Below are 20,632 nucleotides of genomic sequence, written 5' to 3'. Positions count from 1 at the left end.
TTTTGCGTGGGCGGCGGGGGCGGACGGGGGAGGGCGCAGGCCGCTCCGCCGCCCGCCCGTTCCCACCCGCCGCCGCCGCCGCCGCCGCCGCCGGCCCCGTCCGCGCCCCGGGGGGTGCGGGGGGGGCCGCTCCCCTCCCCCTCCTCTCCTCCGCCGCCCGGGGGGAGGGGGGGAGACCCCCCGACCCCCCCCCCTTTCCCCCCCTCCCTCCCCGCCCGCCGCCGCCGCCCCCGGGGCCCCGGGGAGGGGGGGGGGGGGGCGGCGGCGGCGGCCCGGCGGGGCCTCCCTCCCCCCCTTCCTCTCCCGCCGCCCCCTCCCCTCCTCCTCCTCCTCCTTCTCCCGGCCCGGCCCTGCCCCCGCCCCGCCAGCGGCCCCGCGGCCCCGGGGATGGCGCCGCTCCCGGCCCCACGGCGCGGCTGCAGGTGAGGCCCGTACCGGGGGCGGGGGGGGGAAGGGGGGGCGGGGCCCCGTGTGGCCCCCCGGGGGCCGCCCCCCCCCCCGGTGTCCCCGGCCGTGGCGCTGACGGGGCGTCCGCGTCTCTCTTCTTCCTCCCACGGTGCCCACGGTGCCCACGACGGCCCCACGGTGTCCCCACGGCGCCCGCGGCGTCGTCACGGGGTCCCCGCGGTGCCCCCGCGGCGTCCCCGACGTCCCCGTCCTGCTCGCGCTGTCCCTCCGGCGTCCCCGCGGCGCTCACAACGCCCCTGCGCTGTCCCCGCGGGCTCTACGACGTCCCCGCGGCGCTCACGGCGTCCTCGCGGTGTCCCCTCGGTGCTCGTGGCATCCTTGGCGTCCCCACGGCGTCCCCACGACGCCCCCCCGGCCCTTGCGATGTCCCCACGGTCCCCACGATGTCCCCACGGTCCCCATGATGTCCCGACGATGTCCCCTCGGTCCCCACGATGTCCCCTCGGCCCTTGCGACGTGCCCGTGGTCCCCACAATGTCCTGACGATGTCCCCTTGGCCCTTGTGATGTCCCCACGGTCCCCACGATGTCCCCTCGGCCCTTGCGATGTCCCCATGATGTCCCCACAACGTCCCGACGATGTCCCCACGGTCCCCACGACGTCCCCTCGGCCCTTGCGGTGTCCCCATGGTCCCCACGATGTCCTGACGATGTCCCCTCGGCACCTGTGATGTCCCCACGATGTCCCCACGGTCCCCACGATGTCCCCTTGGCGTCCCCTCGGCCCTTGTGATGTCCCTACGGTCCCCACGATGTCCCGACGATGTCCCCACGGTCCCCACAATGTCCCGATGGTCCCCACAATGTCCCCACGATGTCCCCACGGTCCCCACGATGTCCCCACGATGTCCCCTCGGCCCTTGTGACGTCCCCACGGTCCCCACGCCGTCCCCACGCTGCCCATCGCATCCCCACGCCGTCCCTCGGACCCTCGGCGTCCCCTCTCCGTCCCCGCGTCCCCCGCGCCGTCCCGCTCCTCCCGACGTCCCCACACCCCCCGCGTGGCCCTGGCCCCCTCCGTGTCCCCTCGGCGTCCCCTGTCCCCACGCCACCCGCGCCGCCCCCGTGCTGGCCTCTTCCCCGCGACGTCCCCGCTCCCCACGCTGTCCTCGTCCCTACGGCGTCCGCCATTCCCACGTCGCTCTGCTCCCCGCGGTGTCCCCAATCTCCGTGGCGTCCTTGTCCCCATGATGTCCCCAATCCCCACGCTGTCATCGTCCCCCCACTGCGCCTGCGGTCGCCTCGTCCCTACAATGTCCCCGCTGTCCCCTCGTCCCCCCGCTGTCCCCGATCCCCCCGCTGTCCCTGTGGTCCCCTCATCCCCCCGCTGTCCCTGTGGTCCCCTCGTCCCCATGATGTCCCCGATCCCCCCGCTGTCCCCATGATCCCCTCATCCCCCCGCTGTCCCTGTGGTCCCCTCGTCCCCCCGCTGTCCCCGATCCCCCCCGCTGTCCCTGCGGTCCCCTCGTCCCCCCGCTGTCCCTGTGGTCCCCTCATCCCCATGATGTCCCCGATCCCCCCGCTGTCCCCATGGTCCCCTCGTCCCTCTGCTGTCCCCAATCCCCGCACTGTCTCCGCTGTCCCCTCGTCCCCCCGTTGTCCCCGCGGCCCCCTCGTCCCCCCGCGGCCCCCGCGGTCCCCTCGTCCCCCCGTTGTCCCCGCGGTCCCCTCGTCCCTACAATGTCCCCGATCCCCCCGCTGTCTCCGCTGTCCCCTCGTCCCCCCGCTGTCCCCGTGGTCCCCTCGTCCCCCCGCGGTCCCCGCGGTCCCCTCGTCCCCCCGTTGTCCCCGCGGTCCCCTCGTCCCTACAATGTCCCCGATCCCCCCACTGTCCCCATGGTCCCCTCATCCCCCCGCTGTCCCCGCGGTCCCCTCGTCCCCCCGCTGTCCCCTCGTCCCCCCGCTGTCCCCGGGGGTCCGCAGGCCGGCGTAGGCGGGGAGCGGGGGCCAATGCGGAGCCGCGGGGCGGGGGCAGGAGCTCGGCGGCGCCGGACGCGGTGCCGGAGGTGCCGGGCCTGCCTGCGCTCCGAGTGCGGCGAGTGCCACTTCTGCCGGGACATGAAGAAATTCGGGGGGCCGGGCCGCATGAAGCAGTCCTGCCTGCTGCGCCAGTGCACCGCGGTGAGGGGACCCCCGCGACGGGGCGGGGGGGCTGGGGGGGCTGGGGGGACCCCTGGGGTGGTTTTGGGGGACGATGGGGTGACGTGGGACCCCTTGGGGTGATTTTGGGGCTCCTTGGGGTGGTTTTAGGTGACGATGGGGTGGTTTTGGGTGATGTGGGACCCCTTGGGGTGATTTTGGGGACCCCTGGGGTGGTTTTGGGTGACGATGGGGTGGTTTTGGGGCCCCTCGGGGTGATTTTGGGGACCCCTGGGGTGGTTTTGGGTGACGATGGGGCGGTTTTGGGGCCCCTTGGGGTGATTTTGGGGACCCCTGGGGTGGTTTTGGGTGACGATGGGGTGGTTTTGGGGCCCCTCGGGGTGGTTTTGGGTGATGATGGGGTGACGTGGGACCCCTTGGGGTGATTTTGGGGCCCCTCGGGGTGATTTTGGGGACCCCTGGGGTGGTTTTGGGTGACGATGGGGTGGTTTTGGGGCCCCTCGGGGTGATTTTGGGGACCCCTGGGGTGGTTTTGGGTGACGATGGGGTGGTTTTGGGGCCCCTCGGGGTGATTTTGGGGACCCCTGGGGTGGTTTTGGGTGACGATGGGGCGGTTTTGGGGCCCCTTGGAGTGGTTTTGGGGGACGATGGGATGACGTGGGACCCCTTGGGGTGATTTTGGGGCCCCTTGGGGCGATTTTGGGGATCCCTGGGGTGGTTTTGGGTGACGATGGGGTGGTTTTGGGGCCCCTTGGGGTGATTTTGGGGACCCCTGGGGTGGTTTTGGGTGACGATGGGGTGGTTTTGGGGCCCCTCGGGGTGATTTTGGGGACCCCTGGGGTGGTTTTGGGTGACGATGGGGTGGTTTTGGGGCCCCTCGGGGTGATTTTGGGGACCCCTGGGGTGGTTTTGGGTGACGATGGGGCGGTTTTGGGGCCCCTTGGAGTGGTTTTGGGGGACGATGGGGTGACGTGGGACCCCTTGGGGTGATTTTGGGGCCCCTTGGGGTGATTTTGGGTGACGATGGGGCGGTTTTGGGGCCCCTTGGGGTGATTTTGGGGCCCCTTGGGGTGGTTTTGGGGCCCCTTGGGGTGATTTTGGGGACCCCTGGGGTGGTTTTGGGTGACGATGGGGTGGTTTTGGGTGATGTGGGACCCCTTGGGGTGATTTTGGGGACCCCTGGGGTGGTTTTGGGTGACGATGGGGTGGTTTTGGGGCCCCTCGGGGTGATTTTGGGGACCCCTGGGGTGGTTTTGGGTGACGATGGGGCGGTTTTGGGGCCCCTCGGGGTGGTTTTGGGTGACGATGGGGTGACGTGGGACCCCTTGGGGTGATTTTGGGGATCCCTGGGGTGGTTTTGGGTGACGATGGGGTGGTTTTGGGTGATGTGGGACCCCTTGGGGTGATTTTGGGGATCCCTGGGGTGGTTTTGGGTGACGATGGGGTGGTTTTGGGGCCCCTTGGGGTGATTTTGGGACCCCTTGGGGTGATTTTGGGGCCCCCTCGGGGTGATTTTGGGTGACGATGGGGCGGTTTTGGGGCCCCTCGGGGTGCCCTCGGAGCCGCCGGGGGGGAGGGGGGCGCGCGCGGTTTCGGGGGTGCCGCGGCGGCGGCGGCGGCGGCGGCGGCGGCGGGGCGCCCTAACGCCCGCGCAGCCGGTGCTGCCGCACACGGCGGTGTGCCGGGCCTGCGGGGAGGCCGGCCGGGAGGAGGCGGCCGCGGGGCCCGAGGAGAAGTTCCAGCTCTCGCTGATGGAGTGCACCCTCTGCAGCGAAATCGTCCACCCCCGCTGCCTCCAGGTAGGGGGCACCCCCCGGTTTTGGGGGGCCCGGGGGGGTGGGGGGGGGGCACGCCCTTCCCCGCCCCCCCGCGGCGGGGGGATTCGGGGCGCCTGGGCGCCGCGCAGACCTTAAATCCCCTCTAAAGCGCCGCGTTCTCCCCCCAAACGCGCGCTTCCCGCCTCGTTTTTGGGGTCCCCTTGATGTTTTGGGGGACCCCGCGCTTTTCGGGGGAGGGGGGGCTCCCCCAGGATGGTGGGGACCCCCCCGAATTTTTAACGCCCCCCCCCCCCCCCCCGCAGATGGGGCGCGCGGAGGCGGTGATCAACCCCGAGATCCCCAACTGCTGGCAGTGCCCCAAGTGCAAGCGGGAGGGGCGCAGCGCCAAGGTAGGGGGGCACCCCCCGTTTTTGGGGGGTCCCTGGGGTTTGGGGGGGGGGGGGCACCCCTGGGGTGTGAGGGGGATCGTGGGGTTTGGGGGGGGGGGGGGGTCCTTCAGGTTTTGGGGAGTCCCTGGGGGTTTTTGGGGGGGCCCGGAGATTTGGGGGGGCCCTGGGGTGTTGGGGGGGGGGGGGGGTGCTGGGGCTTTAGGGGGTCTCTGGGATTTGGGGAGGGGGGGGGGGGCTTCAGGTTTTGGGGGTCCCTGAGGGTTTTTGGGGGGGTCCCCTTGAGATTTGGGGGGGGGGCTGGGATTTGTGGGATCCCCAGAGTGTGGGGGGGGGTTGGGAGGTTTGGGGGGGTGGGGATTTTGGAGGGGGGTGGGGATTTTTGAGGAAGGTTTGGGGGCTGGGGGGTTTGGGGGGCCCCTGGGTTTTGGGGGGTCCCTGATGCTGCCCTCCCCCCCCCCCCCCCAGGATGCGGGGGAGGGGGGCCCGAAGCGCCGGGCGGGGGAGGGGGAAGAGGGGGGTGCGCTGGAAGCTGACGGACGAGCCCCCCCCCAAGCGCAAAGCGGGGCCGCCCCCCCCGAGGGGGCCCCCCCAAAACGCAAGCGGGAGCCGGACCCCAAAAAGAAGGTGAGGACCCCGCCCCTTCCCCCCTCCCCCACCCAGGGTGGGGTCCCCCCCCCCCCCCCCCCCCCCCCCCCCCGGGACCCCGGCGTCCGGGCGCTGAGGGTCCCCCCCCCCCAGGCGGAGGCGGCGGACGGGGCGACGTGGGGGCCCCCCCGAGCTGCAGCCCCCGGGGGGCCGGCCCCCGCCCCCGGCCCCCCCGACCCGGAGGTGAGACCCCCCCTCCCCCCACGTGTCACCCCCCCGCGTCACCCCGGCTGTCCCCTCACTCGTCCCCGGGGGCTTGGGGGTGTCCCCAGGGCCCCCCCGTGTCCCCGAGGTTGTCCCCAGTGTCCCCAGGGTGGTCCCCAGGGTCCCCCCATGTCCCCAGGGCCCCCCCGTGTCCCCAAGGTTGTCCCCAGTGTCCCCAGGGTGGTTCCCAGGGCCCCCCCGTGTCCCCGAGGTTGTCCCCAGTGTCCCCTTGGTGTCCCCAGGGCCCCCCCATGTCCCCAGTGTCCCCTTGGTGTCCCCAGGGTCACCCCCCCACGTCCCCAGGGTGATCCCCAGGCCCCCCCATGTCCCCAGGGTCCCCCCCACGTCCCCAGGGTGGTCCCCAGTGTCCCCTTGGTGTCCCCAGGGCCCCCCCCATGTCCCCAGGGTCCCATTGGTGTCCCCAAGGTTGTCCCCCACGTCCCCAGGGTCCCGCCGTGTCCCCAGGGCCCCCCCGTGTCCCCAGGGTGGTCCCTAGGGTTGCCCCCATGTCCCCAAAGTTGCCCCCAGGCCTCTCAGTGTCCCTTTGGTGTCCCCAGAGCGGTCCCCAGGGTCCCCCCATGTCCCCAATCTCCCCTCAGTGTCCCCAGGGTCCCCCCACCTCCCCAAGGTGGTCCCTAGCAGTTGTCCCCATGTCCCCAGGGCGGTCCCCAGGGATGTCCCCATGATCCTAGGGATGCCCCCACGTCCCCAGGGCTGTCCCCAGGGTCGTCCCCCTGTCCCCAGGGATGTCCCCGTGATCCCAAGGCTGTCCCCAAGGATGTCCCCATGATCCCAGGGATGTCCCCAAGGACGTCCCCGTGTCCCCAGGGCTGTCCCCGGGGTTGTCCCAATGTCCCCAGGGATGTCCCCATGATCCCGGGGTTGTCCCCAAGGATGTTCCCGTGATCCCAAGGATGTCCCTGTGATCCCGAGGTTGTCCCCATGATCCCGGGGTTGTCCCCATGTCCCCAGGGCTGTCCCCGGGGTTGTCCCTACGTCCCCGGGGTTGTCCCAATGTCCCCAGGGATGTCCCCATGATCCCGGGGTTGTCCCCAAGGATGTTCCCGTGATCCCAGGGATGTCCCTGCGGTCCCAGGGGTGTCCCCACGATGCCGGGGTTCTCCCCGTGTCCCCGGGGTTGTCCCCCCGTCCCCGGGGCCGTCCCCGCGCCGTCCCCCCCGCTGACGGGGGTGCCGCAGGGCCGGACGCGGCAGCGGGAGCGCCTGGAGCGCTTCCGCCAGATGTGCCGCCTCCTGGAGCGCGTCCCGGCCGGCGCCAGCTCCAGCTCCAGCTCCAGCTCCGGCTCCGACTCGGGGGGCAGCCCCCCCCCGCCCTTCAGCCCCCCGGCCCCCGAGGAGGAGGAGGAGGAGGAGGAGGAGGAGGACGAGGACGAGGACGAGGAGGAAGGAGGCCGCCCGCACAACGGGGCCGCCCCCGCCGCCGCCGAGCCCCCGCCCGGCCGCCGGGGGGGACCCGGGGGGGTCGCGGCGAGCGGCGGGGGGACGCGGCGGCTGCGGGCGTGGCCGCTGGTGCCCTCCCCGCCCCGGCCCCCCGCCCCCCTGGAGCGGCACGTGGTGAGGCCCCCCCCCGCCAGCCCCGACCCCGACCGCCTGCCGCTGGACAGCGGGGCCGCCCACGTCATGCAGCGCGACGTCTGGCTGGGGGTCTTCCTGCACCTCTCCTCCCGCGAGCTCTGCGTCTGCATGCGCGTCTGCCGCACCTGGAGCCGCTGGTAGGGCCCGCTGGGGCAACTGGGGGGGACTGGGAGCGCTGGGAGGGCGGCTGGGGGCCGTACTGGGAGGACTGGGAGGGGTTCTGGGGGTCGCGGGGGTCTTCCTGCACCTCTCCTCCCGCGAGCTCTGCGTCTGCATGCGCGTCTGCCGCACCTGGAGCCGCTGGTAGGGCCCGCTGGGGCAACTGGGGGGACTGGGAGCGCTGGGAGGGCGGCTGGGGGCCGTACTGGGAGGACTGGGAGGGGTTCTGGGGGTCGCGGGGGTCTTCCTGCACCTCTCGTCCCGCGAGCTCTGCGTCTGCGTGCGCGTCTGCCGCGCCTGGAGCCGCTGGTAGGGCCCGCTGGGAGGGACTGGGAGCGCTGGGAGGGCGGCTGGGGGCTGTACTGGGAGGACTGGGGGCTGTACTGGGAGGACTGGGAGGGGTTCTGGGGGTCGCGGGGGTCTGGCTGCACCTCTCGTCCCACGGGGTCTGTGTCCATGTGTGTGTCTGCCGCACCTGGAGCCGCTGGCAGGGCCAACTGGGGCAACTGGGGGGGACTGGGAGCGCTGGGAGGGCGGCTGGGGGCCGTACTGGGAGGACTGGGGGCCATACTGGGAGGACTGGGAGGGGTTCTGGGGGTCGCGGGGGTCTGGCTGCACCTCTCGTCCCACGGGGTCTGCGTCCATGTGTGTGTCTGCCGCACCTGGAGCCGCTGGCAGGGCCAACTGGGAGGCACTGGGAGCGCTGGGAGGGAGTGGGAGCACTGGGAGGGCGGCTAGGGGCTGTACTGGGAGGACTGGGGGCCATACTGGGAGGACTGGGAGGGGTTCTGGGGGTTGCGGGGGTCTTCCTGCACCTCTCGTCCCGCGAGCTCTGCGTCTGCATGCGCGTCTGCCGCACCTGGAGCCGCTGGTAGGGCCCGCTGGGGCAACTGGGGGGGACTGGGAGCGCTGGGAGGGCGGCTGGGGGCCGTACTGGGAGGACTGGGAGGGGTTCTGGGGGTCGCGGGGGTCTTCCTGCACCTCTCCTCCCGCGAGCTCTGCGTCTGCATGCGCGTCTGCCGCACCTGGAGCCGCTGGTAGGGCCCGCTGGGGCAACTGGGGGGGACTGGGAGCGCTGGGAGGGCGGCTGGGGGCCGTACTGGGAGGACTGGGAGGGGTTCTGGGGGTCGCGGGGGTCTTCCTGCACCTCTCGTCCCGCGAGCTCTGCGTCTGCGTGCGCGTCTGCCGCGCCTGGAGCCGCTGGTAGGGCCCGCTGGGAGGGACTGGGAGCGCTGGGAGGGCGGCTGGGGGCTGTACTGGGAGGACTGGGGGCTGTACTGGGAGGACTGGGAGGGGTTCTGGGGGTCGCGGGGGTCTGGCTGCACCTCTCGTCCCACGGGGTCTGTGTCCATGTGTGTGTCTGCCGCACCTGGAGCCGCTGGCAGGGCCAACTGGGGCAACTGGGGGGGACTGGGAGCGCTGGGAGGGCGGCTGGGGGCCGTACTGGGAGGACTGGGGGCCATACTGGGAGGACTGGGAGGGGTTCTGGGGGTCGCGGGGGTCTGGCTGCACCTCTCGTCCCACGGGGTCTGCGTCCATGTGTGTGTCTGCCGCACCTGGAGCCGCTGGCAGGGCCAACTGGGAGGCACTGGGAGCGCTGGGAGGGAGTGGGAGCACTGGGAGGGCGGCTAGGGGCTGTACTGGGAGGACTGGGGGCCATACTGGGAGGACTGGGAGGGGTTCTGGGGGTTGCGGGGGTCTTCCTGCACCTCTCGTCCCGCGAGCTCTGCGTCTGCATGCGCGTCTGCCGCACCTGGAGCCGCTGGTAGGGCCCGCTGGGGCAACTGGGGGGGACTGGGAGCGCTGGGAGGGCGGCTGGGGGCCGTACTGGGAGGACTGGGAGGGGTTCTGGGGGTTGCGGGGGTCTTCCTGCACCTCTCGTCCCGCGAGCTCTGCGTCTGCATGCGCGTCTGCCGCGCCTGGAGCCGCTGGTAGGGCCCGCTGGGAGGGACTGGGAGCGCTGGGAGGGCGGCTGGGGGCTGTACTGGGAGGACTGGGGGCCGTACTGGGAGGACTGGGAGGGGTTCTGGGGGTCGCGGGGGTCTGGCTGCACCTCTCGTCCCACGGGGTCTGCGTCCATGTGTGTGTCTGCCGCACCTGGAGCCGCTGGCAGGGCCAACTGGGAGGCACTGGGAGCGCTGGGAGGGAGTGGGAGCACTGGGAGGGCGGCTAGGGGCCGTACTGGGAGGACTGGGGGCTGTACTGGGAGGACTGGGAGGGGTTCTGGGGGTTGCGGGGGTCTGGCTGCACCTCTCGTCCCACGGGGTCTGTGTCCATGTGTGTGTCTGCCGCACTTGGAGCCGCTGGCAGGGCCAACTGGGGCAACTGGGGGGGACTGGGAGCGCTGGGAGGGCGGCTGGGGGCCGTACTGGGAGGACTGGGGGCCATACTGGGAGGACTGGGAGGGGTCACGGGGGTCTGGCTGCACCTCTCGTCCTGCGAGCTCTGCGTCCGCATGCGCGTCTGCCGCACCTGGAGCCGCTGGTAGGGCCCGCTGGGGCAACTGGGGGGGACTGGGAGCGCTGGGAGGGCGGCTGGGGGCCGTACTGGGAGGACTGGGAGGGGTTCTGGGGGTCGCGGGGGTCTGGCTGCACCTCTCGTCCCACGGGGTCTGCGTCCATGTGTGTGTCTGCCGCACCTGGAGCCGCTGGCAGGGCCAACTGGGAGGCACTGGGAGCGCTGGGAGGGACTGGGAGCACTGGGAGGGCGGCTAGGGGCTGTACTGGGAGGACTGGGGGCCATACTGGGAGGACTGGGAGGGGTTCTGGGGGTTGCGGGGGTCTTCCTGCACCTCTCGTCCCGCGAGCTCTGCGTCTGCATGCGCGTCTGCCGCACCTGGAGCCGCTGGTAGGGCCCGCTGGGGCAACTGGGGGGGACTGGGAGCGCTGGGAGGGCGGCTGGGGGCCGTACTGGGAGGACTGGGAGGGGTTCTGGGGGTCGCGGGGCTCTTCCTGCACCTCTCGTCCCGCGAGCTCTGCGTCTGCATGCGCGTCTGCCGCGCCTGGAGCCGCTGGTAGGGCCCGCTGGGAGGGACTGGGAGCGCTGGGAGGGCGGCTGGGGGCTGTACTGGGAGGACTGGGGGCTGTACTGGGAGGACTGGGAGGGGTTCTGGGGGTCGCGGGGGTCTGGCTGCACCTCTCGTCCCACGGGGTCTGCGTCCATGTGTGTGTCTGCCGCACCTGGAGCCGCTGGCAGGGCCAACTGGGGCAACTGGGGGGGACTGGGAGCGCTGGGAGGGCGGCTGGGGGCCGTACTGGGAGGACTGGGGGCCATACTGGGAGGACTGGGAGGGGTCACGGGGGTCTGGCTGCACCTCTCGTCCCGCGAGCTCTGCGTCCGCATGCGCGTCTGCCGCACCTGGAGCCGCTGGTAGGGCCCGCTGGGGCAACTGGGGGGGACTGGGAGCGCTGGGAGGGCGGCTGGGGGCCGTACTGGGAGGACTGGGAGGGGTTCTGGGGGTCGCGGGGGTCTGGCTGCACCTCTCGTCCCACGGGGTCTGCGTCCATGTGTGTGTCTGCCGCACCTGGAGCTGCTGGCAGGGCCAACTGGGAGGCACTGGGAGCGCTGGGAGGGAGTGGGAGCACTGGGAGGGCGGCTAGGGGCCGTACTGGGAGGACTGGGGGCCATACTGGGAGGACTGGGAGCGGTTCTGGGGGTCGCGGGGGTCTGGCTGCACCTCTCCTCCCGCGAGCTCTGCGTCCGCATGCGCGTCTGCCGCACCTGGAGCTGCTGGTAGGGCCTGCTGGGGCAACTGGGGGGGACTGGGAGCGCTGGGAGGGGCACTGGGAGAGCTAAAATCTACACTGGAACCGTTTAGAGGCGTTGCAGCGGTACTGGGAAGCACTGGGGGTTACTGGGAGCGTTATCGGCAGTACTGGGATGTTACTGGAAGAGCTTTGTGTCTCTGGGAGCTGTTACTGGGAGCAACTGGAAGCGGTGGGAGGGGTTCCTGGCAGTGTTTGAAAGCGCCGTGGGGTTACTGGGAGCACTGGGAGTATACTGGGAGCATACTCGAAATGTTATTGGCAGCACTAGGGTGTTACTGGGAGACCTGGAAGGTTACTGGGAGCACTGGGGGATGTTACTGGGAGCTTTACTTGGTGCATTGGAGTTTACTGGAAACAGTTGGCAGCTTTGGGGGGTTACCGGGAGCACTGGGGGGGTCACTGAGCTTACTGGTGGCTTACTGGGAGCACTGGGAGTGTCATTAGGAGCACGGTACGGGTCCCTGGTCCCGCTGGGGCTGACTGGGCGCATTGGGGCTGACTGGGCGCACTGGGACTGTCATTGGGAGCACGGTGGGGGTCACTGGGGGCTCACTGGGCCCACTGGGGCTGACTGGGCCCACTGGGGGCTGATGACTGGCAGCACTGGGGGCTGACTGGTGGCACTGGGGGCTGACTGGTGGCACTGGGGCTGACTGGTGGCACTGGGGGCTGATGACTGGTGGCACTGGGGCTGACTGGTGGCACTGGGGGCTGACTGGTGGCACTGGGCGCAGGTGCTGCGACCGGTGGCTGTGGACGCGCATCGACCTGAGCCGCCGCGCCGCCATCACGCCCCCCATGCTGGTGGCACTGGGGGCTGATGACTGGTGGCACTGGGGCTGACTGGTGGCACTGGGGGCTGATGACCGGTGGCACTGGGGGCTGACTGGGGGCACTGGGGGCTGATGACTGGTGGCACTGGGGGCTGACTGGCGGCACTGGGGGCTGACTGGTGGCACTGGGCGCAGGTGCTGCGACCGGCGGCTGTGGACGCGCATCGACCTGAGCCGCCGCGCCGCCATCACGCCCCCCATGCTGGTGGCACTGGGGGCTGACTGGTGGCACTGGGGGCTGACTGGTGGCACTGGGGGCTGATGACCGGTGGCACTGGGGCTGACTGGTGGCACTGGGGGCTGATGACTGGTGGCACTGGGGCTGACTGGTGGCACTGGGGGCTGACTGGTGGCACTGGGCGCAGGTGCTGCGACCGGCGGCTGTGGACGCGCATCGACCAGAGCCGCCGCGCCGCCATCACGCCCCCCATGCTGGTGGCACTGGGGGCTGACTGGCGGCACTGGGGGCTGACTGGCGGCACTGGGGGCTGATGACTGGTGGCACTGGGGCTGACTGGTGGCACTGGGGGCTGACTGGTGGCACTGGGCGCAGGTGCTGCGACCGGCGGCTGTGGACGCGCATCGACCTGAGCCGCCGCGCCGCCATCACGCCCCCCATGCTGGTGGCACTGGGGGCTGACTGGTGGCACTGGGGGCTGACTGGTGGAACTGGGGGCTGATGACCGGTGGCACTGGGGGCTGACTGGTGGCACTGGGGGCTGATGACTGGTGGCACTGGGGGCTGACTGGCGGCACTGGGGGCTGACTGGTGGCACTGGGCGCAGGTGCTGCGACCGGCGGCTGTGGACGCGCATCGACCTGAGCCGCCGCGCCGCCATCACGCCCCCCATGCTGGTGGCACTGGGGCTGACTGGTGGCACTGGGGGCTGACTGGCGGCACTGGGGGCTGACTGGCGGCACTGGGGGCTGATGACTGGTGGCACTGGGGCTGACTGGTGGCACTGGGGGCTGACTGGTGGCACTGGGCGCAGGTGCTGCGACCGGCGGCTGTGGACGCGCATCAACCTGAGCCGCCGCGCCGCCATCACGCCCCCCATGCTGGTGGCACTGGGGGCTGACTGGTGGCACTGGGGGCTGATGACTGGCGGCACTGGGGGCTGATGACTGGCGGCACTGGGGGCTGACTGGCGGCACTGGGGGCTGATGACTGGCAGCACTGGGGGCTGACTGGCGGCACTGGGGGCTGACTGGTGGCACTGGGCGCAGGTGCTGCGACCGGCGGCTGTGGACGCGCATCGACCTGAGCCGCCGCGCCGCCATCACGCCCCCCATGCTGGTGGCACTGGGGGCTGACTGGTGGCACTGGGGGCTGACTGGCGGCACTGGGGGCTGATGACTGGTGGCACTGGGGCTGACTGGCGGCACTGGGGGCTGACTGGTGGCACTGGGCGCAGGTGCTGCGACCGGCGGCTGTGGACGCGCATCGACCTGAGCCGCCGCGCCGCCATCACGCCCCCCATGCTGGTGGCACTGGGGCTGACTGGTGGCACTGGGGGCTGACTGGAGGCACTGGGGGCTGACTGGTGGCACTGGGCGCAGGTGCTGCGACCGGCGGCTGTGGACGCGCATCGACCTGAGCCGCCGCGCCGCCATCACGCCCCCCATGCTCAGCGGCGTCGTGCGCCGGCAGCCCGCCAGCCTGGACCTCAGCTGGACCGGGATCTCCCGCAAGCAGCTCTCCTGGCTCGTCAGCCGCCTCCAGGGGGGGGGCCCCCCCCGACCCCCCCCCGACCCCCCCCCCCCCCGCGCCCCCAAATCTCCCCCCAGCACCCCCAACCTCCCCCCACACCCCAACCCCCCCCGCACCCCCAAATCACCCCCCAGCAACCCCAACCCCCCTGCACCCCCAAATCCCCCCAGCCCCCCACCCCCCCGGCACCCCCAACCCCCCCGCACCCCCAAATCCCCCCCCCGGCATCCCCAACCCCCCCCACACCCCCAAATCACCTCCCCAGCCCCCCCCGGCACCTCCAACCCCCCTGCACCCCCAAATCCCCCCTGGCACCCCCAACCCCCCACACACCCCCAAATCCCCCCCAGCCCCCCCCACCCCCTCCCGGCACCCCCAACCCCCCCCGCACCCCCAAATCCCCCCACACACCCCCAAATCCCCCCCAGCCCCCCCCCCCCCACCCCCTCCCGGCACCCCCAACCCCCCCGCACCCCCAAATCCCCCCCACACACCCCCAAATCACCCCCCCGCACCCCCAAATCCCCCCACCCCCCCCCCCCCCCCCCCCAGCCTCCCCCAACCCCCCCCGGCACCCCGAACCCCCCCCGCACCCCCAAATCCCCCCCAGCCCCCCCCCCACCCCCCCCGGCACCCCCAACCCCCCCGCACCCCCAAATCCCCCCACACACACCCCCAAATCACCCCCCCGCACCCCCAAATCCCCCCAGCCCCCCACCCCCCCCCCAAATCCCCCCCAGCCCCCCCAACCCCCCCGGCACCCTGAACCCCCCCGCACCCCCAAATCCCCCCAGCCCCCCCCCCCCACCCCCTCCCGGCACCCCGAACCCCCCCACACCCCCAAATCCCCCCCCCCCCCGGCACCCCCAAATCCCCAGGGTGGGGGAGGACCCCGGGGGCTGGGTTTGGGGGTCCCCCCCATGGGGGGTGGGGTCCTTACAGGGGTTTGGGGGGTTCCTGGGTGCCCTGGGGGGGTTTCGGGGTCCCCAGGCTCCCGTTAGGTTTGGGGGGGGGTTGGGGGGTTTGGGGGTGCCGGGGGTTGGGGGGTTGGGGGTGCCCGTGCCCTACAGCAGCGGGGGTTGGGGGGTTTGGGGGGTGCCGGGGGGTTTGGGGGTTTGGGGGTGCCGGGGGGTTTGGGGGTGCCGGGGGTGCTGGTCCCCTACAGCAGCGGGGGTTGGGGGTGCCGGGGGGTTGGGGGTTTGGGGGTGCCGGGGGGTTGGGGGTTTGGGGGTGCCGGTCCCCTGCAGCAGCGGGGGTTGGGGGGGTTGGGGGTTTGGGGGTGCCGGTCCCCTGCAGCAGCGGGGTTTGGGGCGCGGGTCTGGGCGCCGCAGGGCTGCGGGAGCTGGTGCTGAGCGGGTGCTCGTGGGGCGCGGTGTCGGCGCTGGGCACGGCCAGCCTGGCCTCCCTGCGCCTGCTGGACCTGCGCTGGGTGCCCGACCTCTCCGACCGCCGCCTGCGGGAGCTGCTCCTGCCCCCCGACGCCCGCCACGGTCAGCGGGGGGGGGACGGGGGGGCATAGGGGGATATAGGGGGGATATAGGGGGATATAGGGGACGGGGGGGCATGGGGATACAGGGGGATGGGGGGGATATAGGGGACGGGGGGGCATGGGGATACAGGGGGATAGGGGGGGATATAGGGGGATATAGGGGATGGGGGGGCATGGGGATACAGGGGGATAGGGGGGATATAGGGGATGGGGGGGCATGGGGGGATAGGGGGGATATAGGGGATATAGGGGATGGGGGGCATGGGGATACAGGGGGATAGGGGGGATATAGGGGATGGGGGGCATGGGGGGGCATGGGGATACAGGGGACGGGGGGATATAGGGGATGGGGGGTACGGGGGGATATGGGGGGATATAGGGGGATATAGGGGATGGGGGGGCATGGGGATACAGGGGGATATAGGGGGATATAGGGGACGGGGGGCATGGGGATACAGGGGGATAGGGGGGATATAGGGGATGGGGGGCATGGGGGGGCATGGGGATACAGGGGGATAGGGGGGATATAGGGGATGGGGGGGCATGGGGGGGCATGGGGATACAGGGGGATATAGGGGGATATAGGGGACGGGGGGGCATGGGGATACAGGGGGATAGGGGGGATATAGGGGATGGGGGGCATGGGGATACAGGGGGATAGGGGGGATATAGGGGATGGGGGGGCATGGGGATACAGGGGGATATAGGGGACGGGGGGATATAGGGGATATAGGGGATGGGGGGTACGGGGGGATATGGGGGGATATAGGGGGATATAGGGGATGGGGGGCATGGGGATACAGGGGGATATAGGGGACGGGGGGATATAGGGGATGGGGGGTACGGGGGGATATGGGGGGATATAGGGGGATACAGGGGGATATAGGGGGATAGAGGGGACGGGGGGATGGGGGGCATGGGGATACAGGGGGATATAGGGGACGGGGGGATATGGGGGGGCATGGGGATACGGGGGGATACAGGGGGATATAGGGGACGGGGGAGTACGGGGGGATGGGGGGTATAGGGGACGGGGGGTATGGGGATACGGGGGGGTATAGGGGATGCAGGGGGTAGGGGGGGATATAGGGGACGGGGCGGGTATGGGGATACGGGGGGGTATAGGGGATGCAGGGGATAGGGGGACATGTGGATCCGAAGGGATATAGGGGACGGGGGGGATATAGGGGACAGGGGGATGGGGGGGATGGGGATATGGCGGGATATAGGGGATCGGGGGAGTATGGGGGGATAGAGGGGACGGGGGGGATATAGGGGATGGGGGGATGGGGGATGTGGGGGTTATGGGGGGATATAGGGGATGGGGAGGGATATAGGGGACAGGGGGATGTGGGGGGGATGGGGGCATGGGGATATGGGGGGATATAGGGGACGGGGGGATCCGAGAGGATATAGGGGATGGGGGGTATGGGGATATGGGGGGATATAGGGGACAGGGAGGGATATAGGGGACGGGGTATGGGGGGATATAGGGGACATGGGGGCTCTGGGGGGTATGGGGACACGGGGGATTCAGGGGGCAGGGGGGGTATGGGGACCCGTAGGGGACGGGGGGCTATAGGGGATGGGGGGGGTGGGGCACGGCTGGGGCCCCGTCGCCCCCCTGACCCCCTCCCCCCGCCCCCCCCGAGGGCCGCGGGCGCCTGCCCAACCTGGTGGAGCTGCGGCTGGCGGGGCTGGAGGTGACGGAGGCGTCCCTGCGGCTGGTGGCCCGCCAGGCCCCCCAGCTGGCCTCCCTCGACCTCAGCCACTGCGGCCGCCTCGGGGACGGGGCGCTGGCCGCCCTCGGGGGGCTGCGCCACAGCCTGGCCGAGCTCAACCTGGCAGGTGGGGACCCCTGGGGGCGCTTGGGGACATCTTGGGGACCCCTGGGGACCCCCTGGGGACCCTTGGGGCCATCTTGGGGACCCCTGGGGACACTTGGGGACCCCCTGGGGACCCCTGGGGCCATCTTGGGGACCCCTGGGGACACTTGGGGACCCCCTGGGGACGCTTGGGGACCCCCTGGGGACCCTTGGGGCCATCTTGGGGACCCCTGGGGACACTTGGGGACCCCCTGGGGATGCTTGGGGACCCCCTGGGGACCCTTGGGGCCATCTTGGGGACCCCCTGGGGACGCTTGGGGACCCCCTGGGGACCCCTGGGGACCCTTGGGGCCATCTTGGGGACCCCTGGGGACACTTGGGGACCCCCTGGGGACCCTTGGGGCCATCTTGGGGACCCCCTGGGGACGCTTGGGGACGCTTGGGGACCCCCTGGGGACCCCTGGGGACCCTTGGGGCCATCTTGGGGACCCCTGGGGACACTTGGGGACCCCCTGGGGACCCTTGGGGCCATCTTGGGGACCCCCTGGGGACGCTTGGGGACCCCCTGGGGACCCTTGGGGCCATCTTGGGGACCCCTGGGGACACTTGGGGACCCCCTGGGGACCCTTGGGGCCATCTTGGGGACCCCCTGGGGACGCTTGGGGACCCCCTGGGGACCCCTGGGGACCCTTGGGGCCATCTTGGGGACCCCTGGGGACACTTGGGGACCCCCTGGGGACCCTTGGGGCCATCTTGGGGACCCCTGGGGACGCTTGGGGACCCCCTGGGGACCCCTGGGGACATCTTGGGGACCCCTGGGGACACTTGGGGACCCCCTGGGGAGGGGGGGCTGTGGGAGGGACAATGCGGGGAGCCCCGGGGGGGAGCGTGTGGGTCTGGGAGGTGTCCTGCTGTCCCCATCCCAGTATCCCCATCCCAGTATCCCCCAGTCCTGGTGTCCCCGTCCCAGTCCCGGTGTCCCCATCCCCATCCCAGTGTCCCTGTCCCAGTCCCAGTGCCCCGATCCCGGTGTCCCCGATCCCGGTGTCCCCATCCCAGTGTCCCTGTCCCAGTCCCAGTCCCCCAGTCCCAGTGTCCCCATCCTGGTGTCCCCATCCCAGTCCTGGTGTCCCCATCCCAGTGTCCCCATCCCAGTCCTGGTGTCCCCGTCCCAGTGTCCCCATCCCAGTCCCCGTGTCCCCATCCCGGTGTCCCCATCCCCATCCCAGTGTCCCTGTCCCAGTCCCGGTGTCCCCGTCCCGGTGTCCCCATCCCCATCCCAGTGTCCCCATCCCAGTCCCAGTGTCCCAGTCCCAGTGTCCCCATCCCGGTGTCCCCATCCCAGTCCCAGTGTCCCCAGTCCCAGTGTCCCCATCCCAGTGTCCCCATCCCAGTCCTGGTGTCCCCGTCCCAGTGTCTCCATCCCAGTCCCAGTGTCCCCGTCCCGGTGTCCCCATCCCCATCCCAGTGTCCCTGTCCCAGTCCCGGTGTCCCCATCCCAGTGTCCCCATCCCAGTCCTGGTGTCCCCGTCCCAGTGTCCCCATCCCAGTCCCCGTGTCCCCATCCCAGTGTCCCCATCCCAGTGTCCCCATCCCAGTCCTGGTGTCCCCGTCCCAGTCCCAGTGTCCCCATCCCAGTGTCCCCATCCCCATCCCAGTGTCCCTGTCCCAGTCCCGGTGTCCCCGTCCCGGTGTCCCCGTCCCAGTCCCCGCGTCCCCATCCCGGTGTCCCCCTCCCCCCCGCTGACACCCCGCTGTCCCCCCCCCCCCCCGCAGGCTGCCAGCGCCTGACGGACCAGGTCCTGCCCGCGCTGCGCCGCTGCCCGCGCCGGCGCGGCGCCGCCCTGCCCCCCTGCCGCCCCGCCCGCCCGGAGCCCTGCCCCCGCCCCGGCCAGGAGCCCCCCGCGCCCCCCCCGGCCGGGGGCCCCCCCCCCCCCGCCGCCGCCGCCGCCGCCCTCCCCCGCCCCTTCCGCCTCCCCGAGGAGAAGCTGCTGCTCAAGGACAGCTAGGCCGGGCGCGGGGGGACCCCACCCCCCCAGGTGACTGGGACCCCCCACGGGCACCGGGGACCCCCACGGACATTGGGGACCCCCACGGGCACCGGGGACCCCCATGGAGATTGGGGACCCCCACGGGCACCGGGGACCCCCCACGGACATTGGGGACCCCCTATGGACACTGGGGACCACTTATGGACACCGGGGACCCCCCACAGACATTGGGGACCCCCCACGGACATTGGGGACCCCCCCACGGGCACCGGGGACCCCCCCCTGGACATTGGGGGCCCCCTATGGACACCAGGGACCCCTCCATGGACATTGGGGACCCCCCCATGGAGATTGGGGACCCCCCACGGGCACTGGGGACCCCCCCTGGACATTGGGGACCCCCTATGGACACTGGGAGCCCCCCCACGGACATTGGGGACCCCCCACGGGCACCGGGGACCCCCTATGGACACCGGGGACCCCCCCGTGGGCATTGGGGACCCCCCCACGGACACTGGGGACCCCCTATGGACACTGGGGACCACTTATGGACACCGGGGACCCCCCCACAGACATTGGGGACCCCCCCACGGGCACCGGGGACCCCCCCATGGAGACTGGGGACCCCCTATGGACACCGGGGACCCCCCCGTGGGCATTGGGGACCCCCACGGGCACCGGGGACCCCCCATGGAGACTGGGGACCCCCTATGGACACCGGGGACCCCCCCACGGACATTGGGGACCCCCTGGATGTTGGGGACCCCCCGGTCATTGGGGACCCCCGGACCCACCCCCTCCCCCTCAATTCCGCCCCCCCCCCCCCCCCCCCGCCTTGACGGGGTCCTTTCATTAAAGCTATGCACTGATGGGAGGGGGAGGCCACGCCCCCCGCGCTGTAGCCACACCCCCGGGTTGTAGCCACGCCCCCCCCCCGGCCGGGACCACCAATCCCACCCTGCCTCAGGGACGGGGGTGTGGCTCGGCAAGGCCCCGCCCCCAGATAGGTCGAGTTGCTTGTGGGGGGTGTGGGCTCAGCAAGCCACACCCCCAAGGGGGCGTGGCGCGGGGGGACGCGGCCTTTGGGGCGTGGCTTCAGCGGGCCCCACCCCCTTTTGGGCTCCCCTCGGAGTGAATGGGTTGGCCCCGCCCCGGTTGTGGGCGGGGCTCGCCGCGCCCCTCCCCCTCGATACTTGAATCCTCAATGGAGGCGTTACTTGAATGGGGGCGGGGCCGGGGGCGGGCCCACCCGGACCCCAGGGCCCCGCCCCCCCAGGACCAAAGCTGCCCCTCCCCCAGCCGGGGGGGAGGGGGGAGCACGGGGGGGGGCGGGGCCCCGCGGCGCCGCCAATAAACGGTCGGAATTTTTTTGGTTTTTTTTTTTTTTTCCTTTTTTTAACCAAAAAAAAAAACCCCGAAACCGGTGAGTTTGTTGTGGGGGGAGGGGGGCGGGAGGGGGGCGGGGCTTTCCCCACCCCAACCCCTCCAGCTTCCGCCATAGACAAATTTATGCAAATTACGCCACGCCCCCCACCGCCCTGGGGCAACCGGTTCCGCGCCGGGGCGCTGCGCGCATGCGCGGGTGGTGGTGGGGGGGGGCGCGGCGCATGCGCGGGGGGGGGGCGCGGCGCATGCGCGGCGGCGCCGCAGATTCGCCACGGCGGCGCAGATTCGCCGC

The 20,632-nt window shown here is 71.8% G+C and overlaps 1 protein-coding gene across 1 annotated transcript; it reads left to right on the top strand.

The window, feature by feature from the left end:
• The first annotated feature begins 275 nt into the window (after nt 1-275).
• FBXL19 (F-box and leucine rich repeat protein 19) lies at nt 276-18,972 on the top strand. Its single transcript, XM_087735054.1, has 12 exons — nt 276-422; nt 2,391-2,588; nt 4,223-4,366; nt 4,648-4,734; nt 5,200-5,358; nt 5,473-5,562; nt 6,783-7,315; nt 13,498-13,663; nt 14,982-15,138; nt 16,779-16,985; nt 18,740-18,879; nt 18,946-18,972. Exons 2-12 carry the CDS (start codon nt 2,418-2,420, stop codon nt 18,970-18,972), a joined length of 1,881 nt encoding a protein of 626 aa, XP_087591180.1. The 5' UTR covers nt 276-422; nt 2,391-2,417.
• Nucleotides 18,973-20,632: the final 1,660 nt, after the last annotated feature.

Source organism: Nipponia nippon, unplaced genomic scaffold (assembly GCF_047370975.1).
Source record: "Nipponia nippon isolate SJK-2023a ecotype South Korea unplaced genomic scaffold, ASM4737097v1 scaffold_52, whole genome shotgun sequence".
NCBI lineage: Eukaryota > Metazoa > Chordata > Aves > Pelecaniformes > Threskiornithidae > Nipponia > Nipponia nippon.
Note: the sequence above shows the minus strand (reverse complement) of the source record. Positions and strands in the feature narration are given on the sequence as shown.

Coding starts and splice junctions, on each gene's coding strand:
- FBXL19 (XM_087735054.1), top strand. CDS start 2,418: ATGCGGAGCCGCGGGGCGGGGGCAGGAGCTCGGCGGCGCCGGACGCGG. Junction 2,589..4,222: donor TGCTGCGCCAGTGCACCGCG/GTGAGGGGACCC, acceptor ACGCCCGCGCAG/CCGGTGCTGCCGCACACGGC. Junction 7,316..13,497: donor TGCCGCACCTGGAGCCGCTG/GTAGGGCCCGCT, acceptor CACTGGGCGCAG/GTGCTGCGACCGGCGGCTGT.